At 43.6% G+C, this 21,829-nt stretch overlaps 1 protein-coding gene across 3 annotated transcripts in view; it reads left to right on the top strand.

Annotated features, from left to right (window-relative positions):
• Positions 1-21,829, top strand: part of DENND5B (DENN domain containing 5B) — a 476,583-nt gene that overhangs the window by 327,683 nt on the left and 127,071 nt on the right. For all 3 annotated transcript variants that reach the window (XM_029600012.1, XM_029600011.1, XM_029600010.1), the window contains one exon: positions 2,697-2,790. In XM_029600012.1, coding sequence (XP_029455872.1) covers positions 2,697-2,790 — 94 coding nt within the window. The remainder of the gene's footprint in view (positions 1-2,696; positions 2,791-21,829) is intronic.

Raw genomic sequence — 21,829 nt, 5'->3', positions numbered from 1 at the left:
TAACCAGTAAGAAAAAGGAGGTTATAATCCCCTTGTACAGTTCCTTGATGAGGCCTCACCTGGAGTACTGTGGCCAGTTCTGGAGACCATATCTCAGAAGGGACAGAGACAGGATGGAGGCGATCCAGAGAAGGGTGACCAGAATGGGGGGGGGGGGGGGGGCGGTTCTCCAGAAAATGACTTATGAGGAGAGGTTGAAGGAACTAAATTTGTATACCCTGGAGGAGAGGAAGTGCAGGGAAGATATGACACAGACCTTCAGATACCTGAATAGTTTTAATGATGCACATTCAACAATAAACCTTTTCTGTTGGAAAGAAATCAGTAGAACAAGGGGTCATGAAATGAAACTCCAGGGAGGGCAACTCAGAATCAATATCAGGAAATCTTTCTTCACGGAGAGGGTGGTGGATGCCTGGAATGCCCTTCCGGAGGAGGTGATGAAGACAAAAACAGTAAAAGATTTCAAAGGTGCAAGGGAATAAACATTGTGGATCCCTAAAGGCTAGAGGATGGGAATAAAGAAAAGAGTGCATGGGGTAACTTGCTGGTGTGGAGGTTACTACCCTTAACCAATAAGCCTTTATGCTGTTGATGCAACTACATCATTGCTCTCTGCTTCAATGGCAGGGGGAAAAGGGGAATTAGATTCAGATAGCAACCAACAAGAATATTGAATTTTACAGTCTGGGAAAACAAATAAGCATGAGAGAAACTTGCTGATGTGGCTGTTGCTACCCTTAACCAATAAGCCTGATACTGTTAATGCAATTCCAAATTACCTCTAGCCATTGAAGCAGAAAGCTAACGGAGAATTGGACTCAAACAGCAACCAACAAGGACCCTGACTTTAACGGTCTGGGAAACTGATAAGTATAGAGGTGACTTGTTTGGCACGGTAGATACAACCATAAGCTTGCTGGGCAGATTGAATGGACCATTCGGTCCTTTTCTGCTATCAATTCTATGTCTATGTCTATGCAGTTGAAAAGGTTTCTTGATGTTAAGAGTAGTTCTGAGTAGAGCCTTAATCTGTTTGGGTATGTTTGTATGATAATCTGATGTAAATTTTGAATATTGCTTAATCCTGTGCTATCTGTCCCTCCATTTATGGATGAGTTTATCTTATGATATTATTGCAATATTGATTTATATTTTTCTCTTTTTTTTTCAATTTATAAGTAAACATTTCATGCACTGCAATGTGTGATTATTGTACTTATGAAAATACTATAAGTTTAAAAAAAATAGCTTGAAGGGTATATGATTTAGAATGGAGAAATAAGGAGGGGGTACATATTGGCAGACTGTGTCACAAGAGAAAATACAGAGCTAGGCTATATTTTTCGGGGGGGGGGGGGGGGGGGAGAAGAGGCTTCACTAGCAGTTTCCTCCTCCTCCTCTGTTGGGTTTCTAGCTCAACTGAAACCAGGGCTGGGATCTAGCACCATGATCCTTAAATTCCCCTATTTTATATCCCCTCCCAACATACTTTAGTCCAGTCATTGCAGTAATGATCCTTGGCCAGGGGCCATATACCCAGGGCTCCTTCCAGGACCCTGCAATCATAGGACCCTAAATCTGGCTACTTAATGTCGCCATTTTGTAATGGTTGATTCCCTGAACAATCTTTTACAGAGAGAGAGGGGAAGAAAACCAAGTATGGGAGATACAAGAAAATCCAAATGAAGTGTGTCTGTCCAGGACAATGCTATGCTTAATGGTGTAAATAAACAGAGAGATTTAAGAATGAGAATTTGGCAATGACTCACAAAGCTCAAATACTAAAATACAAAAGTCATATATTTATTTTTTAAACATTTCTTGTGTTTTTAATATCTCCAATATATTTTAAGTAGAAAACATATATAAAAAATTCTTTTTACCAAAAAATTAATTTTACAAAAATACAATTCAATACGTCAATGAGCAAATATACATCCATTCAACGTCATATAGCACCATGTACATATTTTCTAAAATATGTGACCCACAACCCTATGAAAGACACTCCTGTATCTAAACTTTATTAAAAAAAAAGTTTACAAAATGTTCCCTAAATCTAATAGGCGAACATCAGTTTCAAAGATAACCTTAATTGTCCCATGGGCAAATTTTGACATAGGGCCTCATTTTCCATCCGGATCGAACGCGATAAGGGATGTTTCGCACGCGAAAAGTCCCTTTTCGCGTGCGATACCAAAATGAGGGCAGAGTCGGCCCCGGAAGAGGAGGAGTCGGGGCGTCACTGGGGCCGACTCCACGAAGACACCGCGGATGACGAAAAGGTAAGGCCCTTTTCATGTCCGAGTTCATGCCCAATAGCTACACCTTCTATGGTGGCACTATTGGGTGCGAAACCGGCAGCGATTGCACCGCAACGGTGCGATCGCTGCCGGCTAGCGCAGGCCCGCCCCCCGTTTCGGCCCCCTGCCCCTCATTCCCTAAAGTATCGCAGGCCTGCGATACTTTAGAAAATGAGGCCCATAGTGTTGGAGGATGACAACTATTAAAATGCAAAATTATATTGCAGTCTGTTGGCTTATAAAATATTGTAAAATGGAAACTAGAATCTGTTAGCTAATCAAAATGTGTAGAAAATCTTGGTTTGTATAATGTTCTTTTTACTGTTATGATTTTTAAAAAAATGTACAGTAAGCAACTCATGTTTAATTACTTTCATAATGTAATTACAGTCGATGGGTCAATCGAAGTACTACAGCACAACGCAGGAAGGATCGCCTTCGACATCATTCGGAGCATCTTGGATTAGACAACGATTTGAGGGAGGTATGTCCCATATAGTCAGTGAATATACCAAGTGACGAGAAAGGGAAATATAAAATAGGGGAAATACCCTTCTTCCTCCCAGGTAATTGCGAATGAAAACGTTATGGCTCCATAGCCCAAACCGAGGCCTGTTTCAATTGAGGAGAAAGGCCAAAGAAGCAGGAGGAAACTGCTGGAGCCCCTCCCAAAAGATATACCCCCCTACTCCTGACAATATCATCAGAAATACATAGCCTATTAAAAGCAATAATCTTAACAGATATCCAACATACATTATTTATTATGTGTACACATTATTGTACTCCTGCTTTTCAGGCCACACGTAGTTCCACGTTGTCTTTCCAAAGATAAGTGTATAGGCTTGCAAGTTGATTAATAAGAGGGAATTTCTGGTAGTTCACAAGCCTGGGGTTAATGCCTTGCTAAGTCAAGTTAAAGTGTTAGCAAGCAGTAAATTACCTCATCCAGAGATCAATGTTACTATGGTTAATCTTAAAAATAGGAAAAGAACAAAAGAGGGAAATGGGGGGGCCTTCTGTTTTTAGCTCTTACAAAAACCTCTCAGGATGACGGCACAGTGGCCATTTTCTTAAGAATTTGTACTGCTTTTATACACACCTCTAATAGGAAAATGCTTTGTGTTCATACTAGGAAGAGAGAGAGAGAGAGAGTTCCACATTAATTTTAGCTCAGTAAATCCCATCCAGGCAGGAATAAATGAATAGTTCCACTATTCATTTATTCCAGTGGTAACTAATAATTAGTTAAATGTAGATGAACACAGATTTGGCATCCATTTCAGTGTTAAGTTTGAACACATATGGAAACTTTTCCCCATTTAATCTTGGAGTAGTTCCATAGTGTGACTGTGGAGTGTGTTTTGAAACCAGATTAAGTAACCCAGACATGAATACTAGATTATAAGGATTTGTATGTGAAAACAGATTGAATAAATGAGAGAGGACAATTCCTATTTGGTGTTCTGGTCTTGATGCTTTGTTTGTTTTTTCTTCATTAATACCCTCATGCTGTATTTACATTGATCCAGTTAAAGATGTCACCACTTTTACCAATTAAAATTTTCCTATGTTCAGAATGGCAACAAAGTTTGCCTGCTAACGCTCTTCACCATTTATACATTATCTAAATACTACAGCCAATAAATATTGTGTTAAACTGTCTGGCCAATTTGTACTGAAATTCTTGCTTTTGGTTAGTAACCCTAACAGTCTTAGAATTTAGGTTTTTTCTTCTTTAAAGCACCAGTACTTCCTACCTCTGGCAACAATATAATTTTACCAAGGCTGAGGCAAGAATGAGAAATTGAAAACATTTTCTTCTATTTTAAAACTAGGAGAGCAAACTGCAGTCTTGGAGGGTCACATGCAGATCTGGTTTTCAGAGTAACCAAACCAAATTTACCTGGTCGCTTAGATCAGTGGTATGCAAATATCTCCTGAATATTCATTTTGAATTTCCCAAAAATCAAAACTGTGTTTGGATCCAGTTCCAATTACCTGCTTTAAAATAAGATGGGTGACATAATAAACAAAAGGTAGAGAAGAGTAACAGTGTTGATCCAGGGGTATGGAAAAACTTCCATGCAAGGAGAGATACAGAAGAGCACAAGGATCCTTCAACTTTGAAAAGACATGACAGAGGGGAGATATATAAAATTATGAAAGGTCCATGCAGAAGTTCCTCTATTTGATTTTAGTCTTCTGCATCCCATGAGGCTGGGGATATTGCAGAGGCAAGGGAGGATGGGAGATCCATGTTCTTTATTAAGAGCAATACCAGGTGGCCAAGTTTAGAATCCATGCTATATCAGAGGTTTCTAGAAAAGTTAACAAAAATGAGGAAGAATTAAAAATGATACATAAGTTGAATGTCATGGTAGTAAAAGAACAAACTGGTATATTCACACCGTTTAGAAATGATAGAGAATAAGGCCAGGCATTTAAACATATGTATCACTAACTTTCCTCAGGTATTAGGGGAATTGCCTTATATTTCGTTAAAAAAGTATTTAAAGGAAGTTTTACTTTTTTCTGAGAATGATTTACCATCCATTAACACGTTATTTTGTGTCAACAAGATCCCCAGTACCTTCAAATTTATCAAACTTTTTGGAGGACTCTTCCTTAGAAGTATTGCATAGAAACACCCTGATAGTTTCTTTTGTTTTAAAGAAAGATATCAGTACCCTAATGAAAAAATATTTTCAAAAATTTCCAACCAGTTTTCACGGCCAAGTAGTAAAAATATACCCTGGCTTGGCTCCTATCACGAGGTTGAAACGGAAAGAATTTTTGAAATTGCGTCAGAAAGCTATTACCTTGGGTTTTTCCTTCTTTCTAAGATACCCGTGTAAATGTGAGTTAAAGAAAGGGGAAGCTGAATATGTGTTTTTCCAGTTAGAACAATTACACAGTTTTCTTGAAGCTCAACAATAGCCTATAGCATCTACACCAGAGCTTTCCAAACTGTGTGTCGGGACACATTAGTGTGTCGCCTGCAGTGTGCAGGTGTGTCGCGCAAGCCCGGTCAACTCTGATGCGAGTTTGGGCTTTTTTTTTTCTAGAGATTCACTTTTTTTTTCAGTTTATGGGTTGCTTATTATTGGGTGATTTTTGCTGTCAATCGCGTTTTTTTGGGGGGCTTGGTGGGTGGAACGAGCCCAGCCATCCTTGCATTGGCTGCTGCTGCCGATGAGGCCTGGCCATGAGGAGTGCTGACTGCAAGCAGCAGTGTCTGGTGATCATGGAAGGGAGTGAAGCACTTAACTGGCAACAATCAAAAAGACGAGGTACATGATTGTGGGGGCCAGACATGTGCTGGGGGGAGAGAGATGAGTGAGTGGGGGGCAAACGTGCTGGGGGGACAGACATGTGCTTGAGGGGGAGAGATATGAGTGTGTGGGGGCCAGACATGTGCTGGGGGGAGGAGAGAGATGAGTGTGTGGGGGACAGACAATTTGTTTTATTATTGTTTCTCATAAATTATAACAATAACATGAATCTTGGAATATATATTTTTAATATAAATTTAAGGTTTTCATGAGATAGGTTGTGTCGTGAAACATTTTATTTATGTATATATTTAAGGAAACATACATAAATTGTCGAAATATGTTTTGTTCGTTTAACCTTTAACCTCTGGTTTACTAGTAGACTGAATTACCGTGTCGTAAAATTATGTTTGTCTAAAAAGTGTGTCACCAACATGAAAAGTTTGGAAAGCTCTGATCTACACCATTGCCCAATGAGACACCAAATCTGGGGGTACAATTAAGTGTGTGAAATGGCATGAGTAATAAGTAAATCAGCTGGTAAATATGAATAGCTATCGATAATGTCTTTTTGTTTCTTATTAGTCTCCTCAATTATTTTAGATTCCTCACATAGCCTCAATGTTTTTTCCTCTAACAGAGAAAGATTAGAGGATACTTTTTTGTCTTTTTTTCCTTTCTATATTTGAATATGCAAAATTTTAAGTTTAAATATGTCAGGTATGACAATTTATGGATTAGTTATTTCCTTATAGAAATTGTATATCGAATGTGATTTCAGAAAGTGTAAATGTAAGTAGGAAGTTAATATTTTTTTGATTGTGTATCTAATATTGGAAAATTGAAAATAAAGATTTAAAAAAAAAAAAAAAAGAATCCATGCTACAGGGTTCTGGAACAAGCCCCGTTATATGAATCCCGGCCTCAGGATCATTGCTGCAATGACCAGACTATGAACAGTGGAAGTAAAGCCCTATTAAAGTAGGACAAAAATCCCCAGATAAGATTTGTGAATGAAATCATGGCATTAGAATCCCAGCCCTGGTCCCAGTTGAGCTGAAATTAAAAGGAGGAACTTAGTCTTTGGCCTCTGTTGAAAACAGGATGCTGGGCTTGATGGACCCTTGGTCTGACCCAGCGTAAATCCCCCGACAAAGGTAAGGGGGGGGTTTAGACAGGGCCGGGCGGGTGGGTTAGGGAGGGGAAGGTGAGGGGAGGGCAAAGGAAAGTTCCCTCCGAGGCCGCTCCGATTTCGGAGCGGCCTTGGAGGGAACGGGGGTAGGCTGCGCGGCTCGGCGTGCGCCGGCTATACAAAATCCATAGCCTTGAGCGCGCCGATCCCGGATTTTAGTGGATACGCGCGGCTCCGCGCGTATCTACTAAAATCCAGTGTACTTTTGTTTGCGCCTGGAGCGCAAACAAAAGTAGGCTATTCGCGCTCCTTTTAAAATCCGCCCCTCAGTCACAGTGGGGCGGATCTTCAAAACTCCGCGAATAGCTTACTTTTGTTTGCGCTCCAGGCGCAAACAAAAGTAAGCTGGATTTTAGTAGATACGCGCGGCTCCGCGCGTATCTACTAAAAAACCTGGGTCGGCGCGCGTGCAAGGCTATCAATTTTGTATAGCCGGCGCGCGCCGAGCCGCGCGGCCTACCCCCGTTCCCTCCGAGGCCGCTCCGAAATCAGAGCGGCTTCGGAGGGAATCCTCTAACACCCTCCCCTAACCTTCCCCTCCCTTCCTCTACCTAACCCACCTGCCCGGCCCTGTCTAACCCCCCCCCCCTTACCTTTGTTGGGGGATTTACGCCGGGCCGCAACCTGGGGGCGGGTACGGAGGGCGCGGCCACGCCCCTGGACCGCCCAGGGCCGTAGCCACGCCCCCCGTACCCGCCCCCAAAACGCTGCCGACACGCCCCCAAAACGGCGCGCCGACAGGGACCGCCCCCGACACGCCCCCCTCGGAGAACCCCGGGACTTACACGAGTCCCGGGGCTCTGCGCGCGCCGGTGGGCCTATGTAAATCCGGGCGGATTTACGCGAGCAGGGCTCTGAAAATCCGCCCCAGTATGTTTATATTTTGATTGCATTTGTTATGCTTTAAATCTTTTTATTCATTTTGCAATTTGCTTGAAGAGGACCGCTGTGCTGTTTTGCTATTAAAATTAGATTATCTTTACTGTAGTTTGCAGCATGTGCAAGAAAATTGCATTTGCAGATGTTCACATCATAAGAGAATAATTTTCAAAGGCATTTTCATGGGTAAAACAGTTGTATTCCCATGGAAATGGCATGTTCCAAAATTGACCACCCAGTATGTGGGTAAACCTAGGGTGCATGTCATGTACACGAATAAGTTTAATTGGATTGAGCAGAGGTGTTCCCAGAGGTGGAGTTGGGGAAGGGTTTGCATGTTTAAAAATATATGGATACATTTTCTTGGGAAAAATCTGCACACAAATTAGTAGATGTAATTATGTGTGGCTAGATATAGTAGGATAATTTTCAAAGCAAACTTATGCATATAGCATTACTTTCCAAATTGGTGCAACTTCTCCATGTATTTGCCATCTAATGTATGTTTTTACCAAATTATCCACTAAATGTTACAAATCCAGAGCACTGCAGCATTAGTGTAAATGCCTCTTTCTGTGAATGCTAACTTGCTATTCTAGAGTCCTCTTCCACTCAGTACTTTTGTCCCAGGTACACATAGGGGCCAATGTAATAAGCTGCACTCAACCTACCGCGGGTTTTTGCACAAGTAATTAATTGTGCATGTTTTCCCACACAGACCTTATGCATGTATGTAATGTGTACAATGCATGCACAAACCCACATTAAAAACCCTCAGCGGGTTGCATGCAAACGGCATGTAAAGGAGGCAATTATCCATTTATGGGCTATACAGGGAGCCATGCTAGCAAAGAGAATGGTTGGTGAGGGGTTTTTAAGCAGGCTTTTTAGCAGCTGGATCAGGGCAGGAGTTAAGTTAAAACACCTGTCAGACCATTTTTTTCATTGCTGGCATTGGTTTGGGTGTGTATCCATGCAGCTCTAGTGTAATCATGGATTTCGTTCACTTTTTTCTGATGCTACGGTACATTTTGCGGGTCAGCCAAACAACGGCAGAAGCCTTACAGTATGGCAGCGTGGCAGGCAGTTGCATGGAGAACAGGCTGAGATAAGGCAGTTTTGAGGAGGGCCCGAGAGGCGTTCCACCTTCATTCCCACTCCCCGGACCTCTAACTGCCTTGAAAGGGAAAGGCTTTCGCCACGTCGATTGCTACCTTGGACCTTGAATGTGTGGTTTTACATGCATAATGGCGCGAGTAATTTTTTCTGCAGGGATTTTCTGCACATATCTCATTAGCATACTCCTCCATTATTAAATCCTGTGCAGCCGTCTATTTTTGCTACGCACGCAGAAAAAATGCCAATTTCAGCACGGGTCTTGTTACATTGGCCCTACAGTATGGGGAAAATCTCTTGAGTGAATCAGGCTCATAGTTCTGAATGTTGTTTTCTTTGCCTCTGCATATCATTTTTATTGCTCCTTTTGTTAGAACTGTATTTACTTTTGTTTCTCTTATTTCTTTAACTTTGGATCATGTGCATGCTTATTTTGTCTGTCTTCTCTCTGGCTTTCTGTTTTCATTTGCCTTTTTGTGTATCTGCTGCTCCCAGCCATCAGAGGAGCTTTTGATCCGACAGAACTCTATGGCTTTCTGGGAGTGGGATCAGGGGCCCCCTCCTCCTGCACGACCTCCTAAAAAATCCTTCTCTGAATGCTGCCTGGTATGTTCTGCTTTAAACTGCTTTGAGTGATGTATTAGGAAACAGAATTGCTACCTTCACTATAAATTGGATCTTTTTCTTTTGAGAGCATATATATTTACTGTGAGTCCAATATAATAAGCCATGCATGAAGACTGTGTGCTGATGCAGTAAACAAATGGTATGGTAATGTATTGTAAGTTTAAAAAAAAAAAAAAAAAAGGCATACAAATTGCAAAAGGCTTGAAGGTACAGTTTAACTCAAAAAAAGGGGGAGAGGAGTTTGTCCACACAGAAATCATGTTTTGTGCGCATGTGTCTCTTAAGAGCACCAAAAATGATCTTTAGTAGTTTATAGCCATAAGAAAGCAATAAGCTTAAAAGATTGTTTTTGTTTAGATGGCAGTATTTTAGCAAGGTGGCTTAGTGGTTTATGCATACATTCTACTATTTTCAGCTTTGGCTTATGTCTGGTTCCGGTCAGTTGTACATAATGGTAATGTCCCCAGTTTAATTGCAAAGAAGTAATTGTTTTCAAACCAATGTCACCACGCACTTTTTAGAACTATTGAAAACCCTTCTGAGTAATGGCAGGGTTAGATATATACAGTATATACTTAATAAGGAGAAAAACTGGGGACCTGAGAGGACTATTATATACACTCGGAATAGGAGCAATCATGTATCATGCAGGTAACATACCAACTTTTTTTTTTAATCATAGCTCCAGAAATCTTACTCCTCTTTATTTATTTATTTATTTTTTACAAGTGATGAACATTGGTGTAGCAAAACATTGTGACAAAGCCAAACAAATAACTGTTATCAGTGCAAAATGAAGCAAAAAGTACATCTTGAGAAAACTGCAGTGTTAAACTATTACAAGAGTCTACTTTTAAAACCAAGAGTTGCAGTAGTCCCGAACAGCCAGTTTCAGCTAAAGCTGCCTGTATGCGGGAACAGATGCATTCTGAAAACAAATGGCCTAATTTTAATGCCCTGGCGCGCGCCAATACTGGGAGATACGCGAGTGGTTGGGCCGCGAGCGCCAAGCACGTTTTCAAAGCAGCCCTGCCATGCGCGTATCTCCCAGTATGCACGGAAGATCCAGGTTTGTAAAAAGGGGAGGGGCATGGCCGGGACAGCGTGCAGGGGGCCGGCCAGTGCGCGGAGCTTACTGCTGCTCAGGAGAGCAGGTAAACTTTAATATTTTAAAATATTATGTTAATTGAGGGGGTTGAGGGTCGAGGTGGAGAAGGGAAAAGGGAGGCAGTGTTGATACCATGGACTTAACATCACAACGTCTGTACTGCAAAGAGGTATTGAAGTCTGCTCCAGGTACAGTTCCAGCAAAAAGACTTGAAAAGGTTTTACAGCATGCTAAGAAGAGACAGCTACCAGTTTGAAGAATAAAGGAGCGGACTGGGAGGGAAGGCCCAATTGCGTCACCTTGCGTGTGTGGTTCTTTGAAAATTTACCCCATAATGCACAAATTGGTAACATTGCTGCTTTCAGGAACAGGTTTTCAAAATGCACAGACACACCTTTTCCTGGGAGCAGAAATGTTACCAATTTGTGTGTTTTATTTGGAAAGTGCCTCTTACACCCCCTCCCCCAATCCAACACAAGTGTTTTTAGCTGAAACTTGTCCAAGTTGGGGCAAATGCGACTCTTGTTTTAGAAATGATTGTGTGACAAAATATTTTGCTACAAAAGTTTTCATTACTTGTAAAAATGTTAAAAAAATAAGTATGATTTCAGGAGCTGTAATTGAAAACCCATTAATCTCCATTGCAGTGTCACCTGTCTGAATGATATATATAATATTGCTCCTATTCAATGCCTATATGATTCTGATCCTGTGATGTCCCCAGTCAATCACTTTACAAATATACATATCTATCTATGTATTGGATATAGGCAAATAAAATAAAAATGATACGTGGGTACCTAAAATGGTATATCCGTCCGAGAACCCTAAAATAGGGTACGTAATGCCACTAATGTTTTCAATGATTTGAAAGATGCTTACTGTTGTAAGCTTTATTACACAATGGCAAAAAATATCAAAATTATTCAAAAAATAAAATTGGCACAATAACACACGTAGATATTTATCAATTGCCCTAGTCAATCATTCCTCATTCACACCGCTTCTAAACTCTGTAGTGTTATGCATTTATAACATGTATTAGATATCAACATAAAACATTGTCAAAATATATACAAAGTGTTTGTAATGAAACAGTGACACACTTGCAATAGAGCTGGAATTCAAGAAAGATACTTTGTGAATTGCAAATGAGTCACATGGAAGGTACCTTCATTAAAAAGGGGATACAGTTGAATCACAGTCCACAAGAAAGGATATTTTGTAATTGTTTCACATGATTATTGTTCCAATGATGTTTCTGTAGTCTATGTTCTACTTCTGCTATATCCTGTATTCTCTCTGTCCCTACAAAGGCCTCTGTTTGCCGTCCAAGCTTCCTTAGGGGAAAATATTGTTCATAACTTATCTTGTGTTGATAACATGGACTAACAACACAGCGTCTGTACTGCAAAGAGGTATTGAAGTCTTCTCCAGGTATAGTTCCAGCAAAGAGACTTGAAAGGGTTTTACAACATGCTAAGAAGAGACAGCTACCAGTTTGACGAACGGCACAAACAGAGGCAAACAAACCAAATGAAAAGATTGGATCCCGAGGAGATCGATACATACAAGACAGATGACTCGATCATGTTATCATTGGAAATTCACAGACAATTATTCTGCATTTAGCAAGCTGTTAATTAACAACAGTTGAAGTCTTAAGAACATAAGAAATTGCCATGCTGGGTCAGACCAAGGATCCATCAAGCCCAGCATCCTGTTTCCAACAGAGGCCAAACCTGGCAATTACCCAAACATTAAGAAGCTCCCATATTACTGATGCCAGTAATAGCAGAGGCCATTCCTTAAGTCAACTTGATAAATAGCAGTTAATGGACTTCTCCAAGAATGTATCCAAACCTTTTTTAAACCCAGCCACACTAACTGCACTAACTACATCCTCTGGCAACACATTCCAGAGCTTAATTGTGCGTTGAGTGAAAATGTTCTCCAATTAATCTTAAATGTTCTACTTGCTAACTTCATGGAGTGCCCCCTAGTCCTTCTATTATCCAAAAGTGTGAATAACCGATTCACATCTACTCGTTCGAGATCTCTCGTGATTTTAAAGACCTCTATCATATCCCCCTTCTCCAAGCTGAACAGCCCTAACCTCTTTAGCCTTTCCTTATAGGGAAGATGTTCCATTCCCTTTATCATTTTGGTCGCCCTTCTCTGTACCTTCTCCAGTGCAACTATATCTTTTTTTGAGATGCAGTGACCAGAACTGTACACAGTACTCAAGATGCGGTCTCACCATGGAGGGATATAGAGGCATTATGACAATTTCCCTTTTATTCATCATTCCCTTTCTAATAATTTCCAACATTTTGTTTGCTTTTTTGACTGCTGCAGAACACTGAGCCAGTGATTTCAATGTATTATCCACTATGATGCCTAGATCTTTTTCCTGGTGGTAGCTCCTAATATGGAACCTAAAATCATGTAACTACTGGTCCACACCTTGCACTTGTCCACATTAAATTTCATCTGCCATTTGGATGCCTAATCTTCCAGTCTCGCAAGGTCTTCCAGCAATGTATGACAATCCGCTTGTGATTTAACTACTCTGAATAATTTTGTATCATCTGCAAATTTGATAACCTCACTCATCTTAAGACACTGAATTGGCAAATTGACATATAAAGTAGAATCAACAATAAGAGATCAAGTCCTCTTCACTAAATACAGTCCATGGTATCAATGCAAAAAGTTATGAACAATATTTTCCCCTGAGGAAGACTAGATGGCAAAACAGAGGCCTTTGTAGGGACAGAGAGAATACAGGATATAGCAGAAGTAGCATATAGACTACAGAAACATCATTGTGAAATAATTACAACATAGCCTTTCTTGTGGAGTGTGATTCAGCTGTATCCCCCTTTTAATGAAGGTATCTTCCATGTGACTCATTTGCAATTCACAAAGTATCTTTCTTGAAGTCCAGCTCTATTGCAAGTGTGTCATTGATCCATTACAAGCACTTTCTATATATTTTGACAGTGTTTTATGTCGCTATCTATACATGTTATAAATGCATCACACAAAGAGAGTATGAATGAGGAATGATTGACTAGGGCAATTGATAAATATATGTGTGTGTTATTGTGCCAATTTTATTTTTGGAATTATTTTTTGAATGGTTTTGATATTCTTTGCCATTATGTAATAAAGCTTGCAACATTAATCATCTTTCAAATCATTTAAACCAGTGATGTTACTTACCCTAGAAAAATAATATATTTTGATGTGACTATTGATTTTTCTGGTTGTTTACATACTGCTACATTTAGGGATAGAGATGTTATGTTTCAGCAGTTCTATAGAGAAATGAGATTGGAAAAACAATGGATTACGCAATACACTCCTATAAGGGGGGAACATTTTATCTTATCCAACTTCAGATTTCCCATGTTTTTACATATTAAAATTGAAATCACCCATAAGGAAAGTTCTGTATACCCAGATATTTTATTTTCAGTTTTATTGCATGTCACACTTGAATTCTTCTCCTTTTCATCTCATCCTTGTTTATCTATATTTCATTTTTCTTTTCATCTTTGTCCTTTTTTTTCCCCCTCATCCTCCCACTTTTCATTTTCTTCAAGCTATGATTCAGAGTTCAATCAGAGACTTCCTCACCCCTAATGAGAATTTTAGTGATTCTCATGTTGACCAGGCATCTCAACTCATCTTTACTATCTTGGACCTGGTTTTCTGGTATAAATTCCAAATTTTGTTTAGAACAGGCTTTACAATGTATAATTAAAACCCAAAGCAACAACATTATCATTTTTAAGGTAATTATGTTGGCAGTTAAAACACTTAATATTTCCCTTAATTCTAGTTTTTTTTATGTTTGCAAGTGATGGTGGTGTTTAAAGTTTTTCAATTCTGCTGCTTTGTATTCACTCACTCACTCTTAATCTAACTAAATCAGAGCTCTGCTATGCTAATCTTGATCAGGAATTTAAGCAGCATCACACTGATGCCATGCACATAAGACAAAAGTAGAGTATAAACAGAGCAGAATCAGGAAATTAGATTTTTTAAGCATTTGGACATAATAGATTAAGGTACATAAGTTGTATTCTAGAAAGTATAAAAATAATAATACAAAATATATTAGTATAAGGGCTCTACAAAAATGATGGGGTTGGCAGAGAAGGCATTCACACTTAAAGGATAACTTTCAGAAAAATGTGAGCTGTGGCATATACACATATATACTTATTTAAAATTATTTGTTAATCGCCTAACTGATAGGCGGTTAACAAATAATTTGCAAGCAGATTTATGCAAGTATTTTATAACCCATGTGTATTATATACATGTGTTTTATAAAGTATGCATATCTCTACCCTGAAACATATATGCGCGTATGTAGCAGGGCCTGGGTCAGCATATTTGCTGCCCTGTGCGAAGATTTTCTTTACTGACTCCCCCTCCCCCTGTACTGTTTTTTGTAACAAATTGTGTTGTTTTCCCAATAACCAACATACAGTAGAAACTGTCAGTCACATTTTGTCCTAGGCTTCCCTTCGCCCCCCACCAAAAAAAGCCTTCCAGCAATCCAAATTTTCAAAACTTCTGTTTTTCTGCTTCTTTGCGGTCGATTCCCAGCATCTTGCCTCTCTGTGACCGCTGGTCATCAACCACATGTCAGGTATTTTCCATGGCATTGTCTGGCTTTTGTCGGTGCCCCCAGTGCCTGTGGACCATGTCCATCACAGATCCGCATGAGGTTTGCATCCTCTGCCTGGGGGTTTCACACGACGTCCAAGGTGTCAACTGAGTGATCAGATGATCCCCAAGGCCATTGTGCATGCCTTGACAAGATGGAGAAACATTTTGGTTCTAAAAAGTCCGCTCCATCCATGCCCATGTCGGAGTCATCGACACTGGGGGGTCAAGGGGTGCCCCTTGATACATTCCCTCTCACCACTTCTCTTTCTGCTTCTTCAAAGGATCGCGGTAATGGTGATCGATCCTCCATGATCTCACCAGTTTCCAGGACATCGGGATCCTCTGCCTTCTCGGGGCCGAGCACTGTGGGAGGTCCCGCAAGCATTGACATCTGTCGCCATCAACGCGCAGCTCCGGTTCCAGTGCGGGACTGGTGGCTGCCATACTGCCACCGAAGAGACCCCATTCCTCGGATGCACCATCCTCCAACATACACGGATGATTGCGCCGGGCACCGTGCCACCTCGGAGATCCAAGGAAGAGCCAGTGACGCTTTGGCCCCCTCCTTCAGTCCTGGCCTCACTGGACTTTCAGGAGGAGTTGGACCACAGGGTGCAGACCGCGGTGCTCAGAGCTCTTTGGAGCATCGAGCCACCCGTGCCACCAGTCCCCATGACTGTGCTGGAGCCTCTGCTGTCTATTATTGCACCTCTGCTTGAGCATTTGGATGTCCTGTTAGGCTCCCTGCCAAAGCAACCGGTGCCCAAGGAACCTTCAGTTCCCCAGCAGCCACCGATGCCTCCCTCAGGAGCGATTCCTATCATTGGATCCTCCAAGGAGGAAGACGCGGCAGGTGTCGCATTCCTGAGGCCTCAGTTCCCTGAGCCTTTGCTGGGCCCTCCAGCCTCCCGCATCCCTTGGTCCCCCCGATGCCAGGGGAACCATCGATTCCTGCGGTATCCTCGATACCCCCGAAGCCATCAGAGCCCTGGAATCCCTTACAGGTCTCACCCATGCCACGCTGGCCTTAGTGAGGAGGAAGGCCCTTATGACCCATGGGAGGATGATTCCTCTGAATCTTCAATCGAATAATGAGAGGACCCCCTCTCCAAGCCTGCCCCACCGGAGGAAAGGCGTCGGTCTCCCCCGAGGATCTTTCCTTTGCGGGTTTGTCAGGGCTATGGCTGTGGCTATTCCTTTTGAGCTTCTTATGGAGGAGGATGCGCGACGTAAGCTGTTGGAAATGCTTCAGTTTGTCAACGCTCATAAGGAAATCGTGGCAGTTCCCATCCACGACATCTTTAAGGACCTTCTCCTCTGGATGTAGGAACACCCGATCTTCATATCCCCGTTATTAGGAAGGCGGAAGTCACCTATTTGGTGCAGCAAGCTGTGGGGTTCGAGAAGCGGCACCTTCCCCACCAGTCGGTGGTTGTGGAGTCCGCCCTAAAAAAAAGCCAGGCGCGCCCATACCCACGCTTCTGCCACCTTGGGGCGAGAACATAGGGAGCTTGATGCCTTGGGCAGAAAGGTCTTCCAGGGCACTATGCTTATTGCCCGTATTGCTGCCTAACATTTGTACATGACCACTGGAACCTATGGAAGTGAGTACAAGACCTCGCAGAGGGCCTGCCTCAACAGCAACAGGAGGCGCTCTCAGCTATCATCCTGCTGGGTTTAGAGGCTGGCAAACATGAAGTGAGATCTACCTACGATGCATTTGAAACTGCACCCCGCATAGCTGCAGTGGGCATCAGTGCCTGTAGGATGGCCTGGCTCAGCTTCTGACTTCCGTCCAGAGGTACAAGAAAAGCTAGCTGACCTCCCCTGCACAGGTGACAACCTCTTTAGGGATAAGGTCTGGGATGCTGTGGCGCAATTGAAGGACCACCATGACACTCTTCAACAGCTTTCTGGTAGTATTTCTGACGCTCCATTCCTCGATCAGAAAATCTTCCAGGCCAGGTTTCCGGAAGTCCTTCTATAGGCAGAAGAAGTACTATCCTCCAGCCTCTCAAGTTCGCAAGCCACGCACTAGCTCCAGGGGCTCCCTTGCCAGCAGCGAGCACCCAGGCCTCAGCCAGCACCCCAGCTATGGGTTTTTGACTGGTGGTGAGGAGCACGATTCAGCCAAGCGCACCTCTGATTCCGGATCCCCCAGTGGGAGGCAGGTTTATTGGCTTCGTCCATCACTGGGAGGATGTCACTTCGGACCAATGGGTCCTTACTATAATCCATCAGGGGTACCGACTCAACTTCAGACAGCTCCCATGGACTTCTTCTCCATGTCCATCATGAGGTTTGTCTGCCAGCAGGTCATACTTTATCAGAACTCTCTGCCCTTCCTGCAGGGCTGAGGGTTCTATTCACGGTATTTCTTAATTCCGAAGAGATAAGTACAAGATGGTTTGTCTGGGCACGCTGATACCCCTCCTCAAAAGAGGAGACTGGCTCTGTTCCCTCAATCTCAAAGCTTACGCTCACATAGCATCTTCCCCGGCCACATAAAATACATCCACTTCGTAGTGGGGAAGTCTCACTACCAGTACAAGATGCTATCTTTTGGGTTGGCCTCAGCCCCTCGCGTATCTCAGGTGTCGTGAGTTGTACATCTTCCCATACCTAGACGACTGGATGATCAAAAGCGATTCCCGCACAGGGGTGCTGAGTGCTTTAGCCCTGACAATGCAGACTCTGCAATCCTTAGGGTCTGTGATCAACTACTCAAAATCCCATCTCTGCCCATCTCCTCAGCTGGACTTCATAGGAGCCAGGCTAGGTACAGCACAGGCAAAAGCATTTTTGCCCGGCGATCGAGCTCTTGCCCTTACCTCACCAGGGCCTTTGTATGCAGCAGCTGGCATGTGACTGCCCGCCTTCTGCTCCGCTTGATGGGCCACATGGCAGATTCTGTCCATGTTATCCCTCTCGCCCACTTGTGCATACAGAGGGCACAATGGACTTTGCGGTAACAGTGGTGACAGGCCTCTCAGGACCTCAAGACTTGCCTGGCAGTCACGGAACCTCTGCGGACCACTCTATCCTGCTGAGAAAACCTCTACAATTTAGAGTGGGGGGATTCCCTTCCAGACTGCTCCGCCTCAAGTGGTCCTCATCACCGACGCGTCTCCTCAGGGCTGGGGAGCCCATGTGGACAGCATCTACATGCATGGACTCTGGACTGCTCATGAAGCCCACTGTCAAATAAACTTTCTGGAGCTTCGGGTGATCCATTATGCCTTATGGGCGTTCTGAGACCAGTTGTTGCATAAAGAAGTCCTGATCCTTATGGACAACCAAATGGCAATGTGGTATGTCAGCAAACAGTGAAGCACAGGATCGTTCATCCTCTGTCACGAGGTGGTGCAGGTGTGGCCTCGGCCCTGTCGCGGGGATGTCGTGTGCGACGTACCTGCCTGTTATTATTATGTGTGTTTGTGGATCCTTGGGTGCTGTGGAGGTGACTATGCCCACGGGGAGGAGCCCTGTGAGGAGCCACAGCACTGGGCTAGACTCGTACTAATCAAACACAAGAGTTCTTTTATTAAACAGCTTGGATAGAACCACCAGAGGTGGCAGTAGTGAGGGTCTCGTAGTTGCAGTCTCAGGGACCTCGGCAGAGGGAGCCTTTCTCTCCTAGATGATGTCAGGAGGTTCCGCAGCAGGTCTCTCAGCGAGGAGATACTGTGGATGATAGACTGAGGGTTAGAGTACTCACTAGGTGTTTGCTGTTGATATGCGATTCCACCAGGTCATTGTAGAAGGTACAGGTACCGAGGCAGGGAGAGCAGGCCCTCGAGGAGTGAGTACCTGTTCCCTGTAAGGCATCTGAAATAAAGCAGAGGACCCCCGAGGAGTGGGTACCCAGGTTAGCATATATACCCCGAAGGGCAAAGAGAGAGCTTCCTGCGGCAGCACGGAAGCGGCAGAGTAGCGTAGACGAGAACGGATTTGAGTCCTTGCTAACTCGGGGAGCTAGCAAATGAGTGAAGGTAATATATCCGGATGACGTGATGTCAGCATGAGGGAACACCCTCTAGGTTCGCACCAAGGGTGGTACAAAGACGTGGGTTGCGCACACCCTAGTTAGGTACATGGGGGGGAGCAATGGTGGGAGGCTGCACCATAGCCATTCCGGGAATGCCAGAGAGGTCGGCTTGTAGACACAGCGGTAGTCATCTTGCCCAGGTAAGCGGGAGGAACTGTGAATAAGGTGAGGCAAACGGGGTGAAGCTGTCGAGGTCCAACGGATGCAACACTGCCTGGGACGCTGAACGTGCTGGCGGACTGACTGAATCGCTCCTTCCAGCGACACGAATGGCCCATCAATCCTGATTTAGCGGCCAAAATGTTTCATCAGTGGGGTACCCCAGATGTGGAACTCTTTGCCTTCCTGCACAATTACAAGGTAAGGAGCTTCTGCTCCCTGTCACCGGGGGGGGGGGGGGGGGGCGCGGATGCCTTCTCACTTCACTGGGGGAGAGGTCTGCTGTGCATATCCTCCTCTTCTCATCCTCTTGAAGACTCTTCTGAAGCTTCAACAGGACAGAGGGACCATGATCCTCCTGGTGCTCTTTTGGCCCCGACAGGTTTCCTCTCCTGCGGGACCTCATGGTCAGGGCCTCCATCCAGCTGGGGACTGTGCCCGATCTGATCACTTAGAACCAGGGCACCCTGCACCATCTGAACCTCCGGATGTTGGCCCTAATGGCATGGATGTTGAACGCTAATTCCTTCAGCCATTGGCCCTGACAGTATCTCCAGGTGCTGGTAGCTTCTAGAAAGCCTTCCACCAGGAAGTCTTACAGTTTGAAGTGGAGAAGATTCTCCATCTAGTGTGCGGGGCATGGCTTGGATCCATTCACATGACTCCTTCCCCAGCTGTTGGACTACTTGTGGCACTTTTCCGAGTCTAGGCTTCAAACTGGCTCAGTCAGGGTTCATCTTAGTTAGTGCATACCATCGAGGTGTGGCTGGCTCATATCGATGTAGCCCTTACTTAGGTCATTTTATGAGGGGCCTGCTCCAGCTTAAGCCCCTTCAGCCTCCTGTTGCATCCTGGGACCTCAACATTGTCCTGGCGTGGCTCATGTGTCCTCCCTTTGAGCTGTTTCATTCCTATGACCCAAGTTCCTCACCTGGAAAGTTATATTCCTAATGGCGATTACTTTGGCTCATAAGTCAGCGAGCTTCAGGCCTTGGTAACTTACCTGCCATACACGAGGTTCTTTCATGACCGTGTGGTCTTGCGTACGCACCCTAAGTTCCTGCCTAAGGTAGTGACTGATTTCCACATTAATGAATCAATTGTTTTACCCACCTTCTTTCCCAGGCCTCATTCCCATTCAAGGGAGGCTCTTCATACTTTGGATTGCAAGAGGGCCGTGGCTTTTTACTTAGATCGCACAGCTGGTCACAGGCAGTCCACTCAGCTCTTTGTGTCTTTCAATACCAATAAATTGGGAGTGCCGGTGGGTAAACAGACTTTGTCCAACTGGCTGACGGATTGCATCGCCTTCTGCTATGCGCAAGCAGGCCTTCCGCTGGCCAGCCGAATCAAAGCTCACACTGTGTGGGCCATGGTGATGTCAGTGGCTCATCTGCGAGCAGTCTCCATTGTCAAAATTTGCCATGCCACAACGTGGAGTTCTCTTCACACATTTGCAGCTCATTACTGCTTGGACAAGGATGGGCAGCAGGATAGTGCATTTGGTTAATTTGTCCTGCACAATCTTTTCCAGACCTGAACCCAATTCTTCCTGCCAAGTGCCCCTAGTGGGAGCCAGGAAGTCCCCTGCTGACTAACAGAGCCACAGTTATTGTTGTGCCTGTTGGCACTTTGTTCAATACCTGTTGGACTCACTTGTTCACGGAAATAGCTTGGAGCTTAGTATTCACCCACATGTGAGATCCTGCTTGTCCTAGAAGAAAGCACAGTTGCTTACCTGTAACAGGTGTTCTCCTAGGACAGCAGGATGTTAGTCCTCAGGAATCCCGCCCGCCACCCTGCAGAATTGGGTTCTCCTTCTGGGTTGTTTTATTTTTTGGCTCATACTTGTTTCTCTGTTACAAGACTGAAGGGGGACCTCACATGGATGCACAGAATGTGGCATGCTGGGCATGCTCAGTGTGCTGGTCAAAGTTTCCTGTGCCAGGCTCTATCAGATGATGTCATCCACATGTGAGGACTAACATCCTGCTGTTGGAGAATACCTGTTACAGGTAAGGAACTGCGCTTTATCCAGTTTACCAATTAGTCCACTAGTTCGCTTAGTCCTTCTCCAGGTCTTCAAGACCTTCCTGGTTCTTCAGCCTGAACTCCCCCCAGTTCACCCAGACTTCGCATCCAATCAGTACTTCATAATAAATATATTTAATATCACTCTAGATAATTATCAGGTGTAGAAATACGCAAATAAGTTGGCAAATATGTGTGTGTGAGTGTCTTTTAAAAGAGCAACTTATTCACTTTTGTTGGCCTCACTTCGGAATGCCCCTAGACACAAACCCCTTTTTTTGCGCACATATATAAAAGTATGTGTGTATTTTCAAGTTTAATAAAATACAGAATAAATGAGTAAAGGCTACTGACGCACATATACACTAATTTTTATCCATGTAACATTTTGAAAATTCA

Source organism: Rhinatrema bivittatum, chromosome 4, assembly GCF_901001135.1.
Source record: "Rhinatrema bivittatum chromosome 4, aRhiBiv1.1, whole genome shotgun sequence".
NCBI lineage: Eukaryota > Metazoa > Chordata > Amphibia > Gymnophiona > Rhinatrematidae > Rhinatrema > Rhinatrema bivittatum.
The sequence above is the reverse complement of the archived record's forward strand: the minus strand, read 5'-3'. Positions and strand labels throughout refer to the sequence as shown.